Raw genomic sequence first — 9843 nt, forward strand, 5'->3', positions numbered from 1 at the left:
AAAAAAAAAAAAAAAAAAAAACTCTCTTACGTATCATATACACAAGTAAATATTTTAATCGCCATGTCAATTGAAAAAAAAAATATATATACTAAAAATAATATCAGCTGACAAAATCTGTGCTACCCTCGAACTGAGGAATTTCTTAAATGCAGAAGTGGGTTTACATTGTTTTGTTTTTTTTCTCATTTTTTTCCAGTATTTTTTACTTACTGGGAGTGAAATGAAATTTTGTGAAGTGCACAATTCAGCCAAACAGTTACTGCGTATTTTTGTGTACTGTTAAATAACAACCCCATGACAATCACAGACTGCAGCCTTCTAGTCTTTTGTATAGTGTAAATTTTGCATATAACTGTAATTGTTCTTTTTTTATACAATGTAGCAATTATCTTAATAGTTTTATTGCAAAATTTTACAATAAGATTCAATTTGTTAACGAACTAGGTATCCTGAACTAACAATGAACAATGAAAGAACCGCATTTATTAATCAATGTGAATGATAATTAATATACAAACACAATTTTTAACATTTTAAGTTGCATGCATTGGTGTTTATGTATTAATGCCAGACATGAACAAACATTACTAAATGTATAAGAAATTATCATTAACATAGATTAATAAATTATTAATATAACAATCTTTTTTGGGTTCAAGATACAAAATGCAACTAATGTTAACAACTTAAAGTTTATTGTAAAGTGTCACCAGTTTTAATTGAAGGCATTAACATAACATTACAAATGATATTCATGTTTGTTGTGCTGACCACAACCATATGGCATTCAAAACAGGAGCATTTGCAGTTGCAGTGCGTTCATCAGGCTTGTGTTCTTCAGACCAAAAGCCTGCAAGAAACACTAGCAAGCCCATCACTGTACCTGCTGTTCCACAAAACACATCAGACCTCTGCTTTCCAAAGCAGGACTTTGTTTGACCTCAGGTCAACTGATGGGTGAGCATAGAAGATGCATTTAAAAAGCATTAAAAAAATACATGAATTACTAACCACATATTTCATGATCTAGTAATCGAAGTTTAAAATTACATTTGAAATTATACAAATTGATCCAAAATATATTCAATAGTGTTTTAGTCACTAATGGAAGTGGTTGGTGTTTCTGTGGAACATCAGATCATTTCCAGTTATATTTAGTATGTCCTCCATCATCATTAAAGTACGCCTCAATAAATCCCCAAGTGGCATTTCTCATTGTCAAGAGATATGAAATGGTGAAAGTCATTTCTCCAGAATGAGCAACAAGAACACTCCTGCACCACTGTATGTGTGTGCTGACAACTCACAACACACAGGAGCTTACACTTGTATAGTTATGCCTTGTTGCAACACCCTGCAGAACAACTGTTGGCAAAATAATCAGCATTAATAAAGCATGAGCTTCCATCAGAATCCCTCTGCAAAGCCAATAGCATGTTTTATAACAAAATCTGTGTTAGCAGGTCAACCAATAGCAATACCAGCCTAAATCGAAATGATCGAAATGATGCACAAGGTGTTGGAGAACAGTTTCTCAAGTGGATCTACACATGTATATGGCATATGACAGTCAGGGGTTTTCAATACTTCTCCTTAAAGGGATAGTTCACCTTAAGTTGGTCCTAATTGACTTGCATAGGGGACCAGCAAATGAAGGTGAACTATCCCTTTAAGGGCCAGTTTTTTACAAAGTTTAGCTCCAAACCTAATCAAACACAAATGAAGCAGCTCAAGTTTTTCAAGATTACCAAAAAGGTGTGTTCTGGCAGGCATAAATTAAACTCTGCTGGAAAGTGGCCCTTTAGGAGCAGGACTGGACACCCCAGCATTTGATGAACACTATGTGGCTACTACTTGCCTAGTTTTTCTATTTGCAAAATTTAAAAATCAAATAGAGCTGTTCGTGTGTGTTCTTGCATTATTTTTTGTTCAACTTCAGATAATGTTTTGCTAGAATACAAGCTTTAGAATGCTAGAAATAACTTAGAAATTTTAGAAAAATTTGATTACTAGCCATAAAATGACACTGCAGAGACATTTTGAATGGAGCTCAATTTCCCCCAGAATACCATGGGGTCTCTCACACTTCATTTCATCTTATCTCCCAACAAGGAAAAAAACCTCAGCAACCAAGGACAATTTAAAATAGCATTAGTTGTTGTTTGCTTTTGAGCTATGAGGAAATGTGCAACAGCTCGCAACCTTGAAAAGGCAACACATTTAAAATCAAAAAGTGAAGGGAACAAAAAGGATATTACCTCCGCACTTCACAGGGGATTATAGAAGACATGATAGAGATTATCAAATTACTGAATTCAGAATACATTTCACATTTAGGCAAAATTAAGCCAGTAAGACCAGATCTGGTCCCAGATTTCAGAAGAGCTCCATCAAAATACATTTCAAAATGGATAGAGTGTATTAGGTCACTTTTCAAAATCACATTTTTAACTTGGATGACAAAAAGAACACAAGTTCCACATTGAATCTAGGGTTCAATTAGTTATCATGATCTAACAATGAACAATACAAGAACGGCATTTATTAATTGGCAGCAGCTATTTGCGCTAAGTGTAAATAGCGATATATGCTATTTACAGTATTGTAGTACATTATAAAACAGTAAGCAATAATAATGTATTGAGTGTAAATTATCATTTTAATTCAAATTATTAAATGGATGCCACATTACTGGGACAATAAATCCCTCCCTACACCTACCCGATAAATTATTTTCAAATTTTTTATTATTTCATTAATTTTTATTAAAAAATAAATGCTTTTCTGATGTGATTTGAAAGATTTTAGAAGGGAGGGAAAAAAAGTTCAGCAAAAGGCAGATTCGAACTCGGGTCGATCGCGTAAAAAGCCCGCACTTTACCATCTACGCCACTGGAACTGATGTTTCACAATCGTCTTTTCTAGTGTTGACTAACCCAATCACACATTGGTGGGCGGAGTTAGTGTAAATAGACACTCCGTAATAAATTTTCTTAATGTTCAGGTTTACATATACCAAAATATGTACTAAATTAACATTTCAAACTGTATAATTATTCAAAATGTACTATCAGCAAACAAATTAACATTGAACAATAACATAATTATTAACATGAACTTAATAATTAAAATTAATAATTGCTGCAAAAATGCTGTTCATTGTTAGTTCATGATACATCATTCATTAATGTTTATAATATTTTGTTACCCTGTCAGGATGAACCAATTTACGTAAATTAAAAATATCTTTAAAAAAAAAAATCTTCATATAAAAACATTATAAGGGAACTTGCAGTAATGGCAATATAATAACAACATGCCTATTTTGATCCAGAAGTGTACAACGTTTTGTACTTAAACATCCATTTATTCAACATTTGTCTGTAGGTACAAATTGTAGCAGATTTGTTTCATGGCTTAAATCTTTAATTCATTAATGCAGCAATGGCTAGATTCATGGCAAAAACAGTTAAACTGCATTACTCAATCAATTCAATCAATATCCTTTCAATATAATGTTTACAATAACTTTCAAACATTTTGTCTAAAGTCAACATTCAAAAAATAGATCATATAAACTAACAATAATAACAATAACAACAATAAAAGCAATATAGAGCCTTTCAAATTACTATGATACAAATTCTAGAATTATTTCAGGAGAAACCTTTTTTTAAAATGTCCATTAATATATTTTCTGAATAAAAATGTCATCTAGTATCATTTAAAAATGGGCATTCTATTAAAATGTTTTATCCTCAAAATATTCCTACATAAATCACAAACTCGTTTTTAATTTATCAGTTAAAAACAAACATTAAAATTAGAAAATAAACATTTGATATTCTTTTATTTGTAACTCATGCATGCAGGTTTTAAAATCAAGTAAAAATGTGAGATTGAAAACCAGTCAGATTTCTACCACTCAGGACAATAGGGTTCATTTGTTTTTATAGAGGAGGGCAGGGAAATCTCAGACGGTTCAAAACGGTCTCACTATAATTCACTAGTGTCTTTTGTTGACCATATTATCTTGCAGTGGAAGAAATGAAATAAAAGCCTTATAATCAAGAGAATCAATGTTTCGGTTTTGATGGAGCCCTTCTTAAATGAAGCATCAGTGGGGCTGATGCAAGGGAAGAGAGAGATACAGTTAGAGAGAGCAGCAGTTTGAGAAGACTTACTCTGCCTTGGCTCCCTGGACCAGGAGCGTGTTAATGCAGTCGATGCTGCCAGCACGGGCCGCTTTGTGGAGGGGGGTTTCTCCAACATAGTCCTACAAAACAGACAGAGAATGTAAAGCACCAGCTGGGAGCAGTGGCCTGTAGCACGAAGCCAGTTTCAGTTTTTACCCAGGTAAGTTCACGTTCAGTTTGAGCAAACTCTGAGTTTTCGGGCTCAAGAAGATGGGTTGGTGTTGAGCAGGTTTCGTCACCATGGTAACTTACGCAACACGGCTACCATGCTCTGGAGCAGGTTTTATTCTGGGAATCTGGGTTAGAGATCGCAAACCCAAACTGGATCAATCAGCTGATATATATCTATATATATAAATATATATATATATATAGATAGATAGATAGACAGACAGATAGATAGATAAAGCTTTAATATATCCAACTTTTAAAATGACTTTAAACTCAAGCGTTTTCCTTTTGAGTTCTTTGTGAAACTATATATAAATAATTAAATTCAGTTGATTCCTTTGCATAGCCATATTTTCTTTCTGCTGCCAAACTTTTGCTGCAGTGTAAGTGCTTATTCCTTACATTTACATTTTTAATAACGGCATCTCTTAATCTTCAGTAGAAAAGTGAATTGCGCTGACTCTCGCGAGAAGTGAATCCAACTGACGCTTTGGTGATCATCTCCACGTTTCGTGTGATTGGCTGTTTGCTGCACGTGTCACACTTTCAGGTGCACGCACTACAGAGTTAATCACAAACTCTGGTTAACTCTGAGTTGACAGAGAACGTTTATATCGAGCTTTGTGAGCCCGGTGAACCTGATCTAAACCAGGTTGGCTATCGGGTTTTGTCAACTCAAAACTTACTCTGCAACTCTGAGTTTGTTCATCTCGCTTCGTGCTACAGGCCACAGGACTGTCATGATTGTGACATTTTTCTATTTAGCTTTAATTTATTTCAGTTTTAGTAATTTTAAGGTGCTTTCACACTAACACTTTTGGTGCGCACCCGGGTTCGATTGACCAACAATTATTTCTAACAGTTTTAGTTAACAATAACAACACTGTGTCTGCAGACTGATGAATATGGCAGCAATCACCATATTGCTGGAAGTGAAAGTGCAATCTCTCCGTCACAACCCAGAATCATTATTTATTTAGGAGCTGGTGGAGCAGCCGGCTGAACCTTTCACCCTGACAGAAAGCTACAGTAAACTCTTAAAGGAGCCGCTGAGCATCAGGCAGCCCTTTCAACAGAATCACTGATTCATGGGAGAAGAATGTGGGTCAGACTGACGCCCGGCAGCTTTTCACTCCAGCTACATTCCTCCGAGCAGTACAAGACAAGACTGGGTAAGAGATCAGTCGATGGGACGGGCGATGCCCTTAAATCATTAATGTTGATCTGCCTGAGCCAGCGGGGATGAGAAACTAGTCTATATTTGGAGAACACATCACTGGTTATGTAGCAATGGCCTAGTAATCTCATTTCTCTGCTGTAACACCAGTGAATGGTGGAGGCGGAGAACACATGAATAATCAGAAATATGCTCACACGCTGATGATGGGGATTTCTATATTCTGCACACATGAAAACACAGTGATGATACAGTACATGAACACAGTGAAACAGCTAGTCATGAAGGGCCCAGGGCCTCAGTAAACCAAGGCTGACTGAGTATGGCCTATCATCAAAAATTAGCAAATGTTTAAGCTAAATTTCATAAATATTTTTTATATGTGAAAACTGTGGGGGTTGGCATGACCATAATCTTGACTAAAGAACCTAATGCACTCTCAAATATCCTATTAAATTTTTACCAAAAATGGAAATTGTAGTATTGTTTAAGATGTAATTCACCTTAAACAATACCATGACCTACGTTTATATTTAGCTCATAATGTTTCATGAAGTCACATAATGTTGATATACCAATTTATTACTAAATAACCAAAATCTGCTTTTTAACCATAAAATGAATCAGAAATCATTGTAAATAGCTTGCCCATAACACACGGCCAATACTCGTACACATACAGACAAAACATCACACAACACTAAAATAATGCAGAAAATAATAGCAGAAAATGTAACACTAAAAACCCATAACAAAAATTAGAAGAAAATTATGTATATACACAATACAATTATGTGTTAGGAATGTCATAATAAAACAAAAATTTTTACTAGCAAAAACCATAAATTTGACAGCTTTTAACAAAAAAACTACACATAATGCAATTTTGGATCATTGACCGTTTTTAACCATATTTGGCACGGCAACAATAGCCCCGTTTCCACCGCAGGAACTTTCCCCAGGAACTAGAGACTTTGGGCTAGTTCTCGATGTGTTTCCACCGCAGGAACCAGGATCTAAATAAAGTTCTGGGTAAAAATTTGCCCCTCAGAAATAAGTTGTAAATTTCATGATTGTAAAATGATTGTATAACTGTATGGAGGGGGTGGGGGGGGGACATTGCTACTCAATGGACACTAGGGCTGCACGATTATGACAAACATCAAAATTGTCGATTATTCCCTTGAAATTGTAATTGCGATTATTAATAACGATTATCACAATTAACATTGAATGATGTTTATACCATAGTTTAATGCAACTGCATGCTGTATTTTTAAATGAAAATAAGCTGAAAACACTCTAACTGAAAAACGTTGTGCTTTTCTATAGCATTAAGCCTCAAATGTCAACTATACATCGGATTGGTTTCTTCTTTAAATTATAAAAAAGTAAAAAATAGGAAATCAGTTAATGAATTTAGATGCAAGTATTTGCTATTTCCTCTTCCACCAAAATATAAAGAAGTGCATTTAAAAATTGTGTACGATATTTATCCTGCGAAGGAATTTATGAGATTAAGATTTAATGTGGATTGTAATATTTGTCAATTCTGTAATAATGATGTAGAAACTACATTTATCAGAACTTATTTCTTCATTGTAATTTGGTTAATTAATTTTGGACTGAAGTATGTTATTGGATTAAACAAAGAGTATGTATTTTTCCATCTATTACTTGGGACATGGTGAAATTTGGAGAACATTTGGAGGGCAAAAGTGTAGACTTTGTTGTAAATTGTTTACTTCTCATATTAAAATACTTTATTCACAAATGTAAACTGCACCCCAGTTTAATGTCTTTAAAAATGAGCTTGCCATGTATTCAGAGGTCCTAAAAATTATGAGAAGTGATAAGGTCAAGAAATTATTTGATTTGTTTAATAAGTGTGATTTTGTTTAATCCCCTACACTGTTTATGGTTGCATGAATGTATTTTATTTTATGTTATTTGGATTAATGTCTTGTATGGCGGTTTGTTTCTCTGTTATAGTATGAATAATATGAATGTCTCAGTCTGTGAGGACTTACAGTTCAGTTTAAGTTAGCCTATTTTGTTCTGTTAAGATGTTGTTGAAATGCAAAATAAAAAAAAATAAAAATGTGGAGGGAAAGGGGTAAAATCCATGGAATAAGAGAGAGAAAAAAACTTTTTCCAAAGGTCCGGAACCTTCGGGGGCGGGATTTGGGTGCTGAACATGGTGATTCGTTGAGTTCATGCAGCATTGTATTTCAACCACCATTTATTATATATATATATTTTTAAATATTACTGTTATTGTGTCATGAAATGTAGTATTTCAGGCGAGAATGTAGTTGCTTAAAACTCAAATCTGCGGTTTAATTATAAAGACAGCGCCTATTTGAAAATGTGCTTCAGTGATTTCGGAGCTCCAGGCGATCAGCGGGCGCTCAGTGCTCATGTTTCCCGATGAGAGCAGCTTCAACTCGGCTAGCCCTTCTGACATTTGCCACTGGCTCTGATGTCTCTGTAGTGGTTAAATATAAGCTATAATTCGTTTTGGGTAAATCTAATAGGTAATCTTTGGTCTTTATTCTATTACTGTGTTAAAATGAAAAGAGGCAATACTGTTTGATATAATATTTCGTTTCATTGTAATTTCATGTGTAGCTATGTATGTTCCCTGAACTAATTTCTGCGGCTATTAATATGTTTAAATGAAAACGAAAAGTGGCAGTGATGTTTGATATTTCGTCTCAATACAGTGAGGAAAATTGCAGTAGCCGAGGTGAGCTGACTGATGTTATCAAGTACGCTGCTGTTTGCAGAATTACTGGACTTGCGTCGTCCCGTCCGCGGGAGTTCACACTCCTGAGTCAAACTTACGAAGTCCGAACTACCGAGGACGCAAGTCCGAAATTTGCATACTTGGTATTGTGAAACGTGCGCAAACCTACGTCACCAGACTATTTGCCTAATCTTCTCGGTACTTTAGACCGCGATGGAAACGCAGACAGCAACAGGTCTGGGGGAAAAAAAGTTCCTGGGACAAATTGTTCAAGGTAATTTCGGTGGAAAAGCGGTTAATGTTAATCAGGCTCTTACTGCAACATTTTTGTTGATTTATTTACTTTTTATAAAAAATTTTTTTTTTAAATTTGTACGTTAAATATTTGATATTTTACAATAATTATTTTATAATATTATTTTTACAATAAAAATAATTTTACAATAAAATTACATATAAAGCAATGTTAGACTATTTAAAGTTTTTTAACTGTATACGGCATGGTAACTTAATCAGGTTGTTTTCTGTAAAAAATAAAACATTTAATTTTACATTAAATATTTTACATTATATTTATTATTATTGATTATTCAGTGCAAAAATTCTTAACAGCTTAATGTTATGTAACACTCGAGGGAAAAAAACAACAACAGTATAACTTATATAAAATGGATAGTACAAAGTCAAATTTCTGATCAGAAGAGTCACATTTAAAGCTGCTATAAAACAGTCATGTGGCCAGCTGTGACATTGCTAATCAACGCTTTGTGTTATTTCAAGTTCTTCCTCATCTTCACTTGTTTGGAACACTTCTTGCTCTGTTTTCTCACATAACTTCATGTTTGTTCACTTTTACATGTAAATAAAGAAGTTCCGCATGCTCGCCTTCAAAAAGGTGTCTCATACATAATCTCATAACGCAGTGATGTCTTACCTGTCTGTTTATATCAGCTCCTGCCTGCAGCAGCCAGAGCAAGCACTGAGGATGACCCCCGAAGGCAGCAATATGAGCAGGTGTCTGGGCAAACCGAGAGGTCACAGAGTTCACACCACATCCCACCTGCACCAGACGCATTACACACTCCAGCTGTGAGACAGGAGAGGACACAGGGAAAAGTGCCTTTAATACGAGCTCAACTGATAGGGGTTTTTCAATGGCTGATGCCAATACTGATATACAGAGCAGGATTGCAGGCCTAATTCCGATATATAAAATACAACACATAAATGCTTATTTAGAATACAATTTAATTATAGCAAATGAGATGTAGACAAATTACTGAAATAAAACCATTTCGGTTTTCTTTCTTTTTATATATATTTAAAAGTAAACATGGATTGGACCAATACACTTCTGTGGTTCTCAGTAGCAGAAGTAATAATCGTTGGATAAACTTCAATAGTGGTGAACAGAAACTACAACATACATACATATATATACTGTATATATACACACACACACACACAGTTGAAGTCCAAAGTTTATACTTTGCAGAATCTGCAAAATGTTAATTATTTTACCAAAATAAGAGGGATCATACAAAATG

At 34.5% G+C, this 9843-nt stretch overlaps 1 protein-coding gene across 2 annotated transcripts in view; it reads right to left on the bottom strand.

The window, feature by feature from the left end:
* The window catches only part of LOC107715915 (ankyrin repeat domain-containing protein 10-like), a 26950-nt gene that overhangs the window by 13223 nt on the left and 3884 nt on the right, over positions 1 to 9843 (bottom strand). For both annotated transcript variants that reach the window (XM_016522179.1, XM_016522181.1), the window contains exons 2-3: positions 9231 to 9383; positions 4188 to 4279 (exon numbers count right to left, since the gene is read on the bottom strand). In XM_016522179.1, coding sequence (XP_016377665.1) covers positions 4188 to 4279; positions 9231 to 9383 — 245 coding nt within the window. The remainder of the gene's footprint in view (positions 1 to 4187; positions 4280 to 9230; positions 9384 to 9843) is intronic.

The sequence above is a fragment of the Sinocyclocheilus rhinocerous genome, unplaced genomic scaffold (genome assembly GCF_001515625.1).
Source record: "Sinocyclocheilus rhinocerous isolate Xijiao unplaced genomic scaffold, SAMN03320098_v1.1 scaffold600, whole genome shotgun sequence".
Taxonomy (NCBI): Eukaryota; Metazoa; Chordata; class Actinopteri; order Cypriniformes; family Cyprinidae; genus Sinocyclocheilus; species Sinocyclocheilus rhinocerous.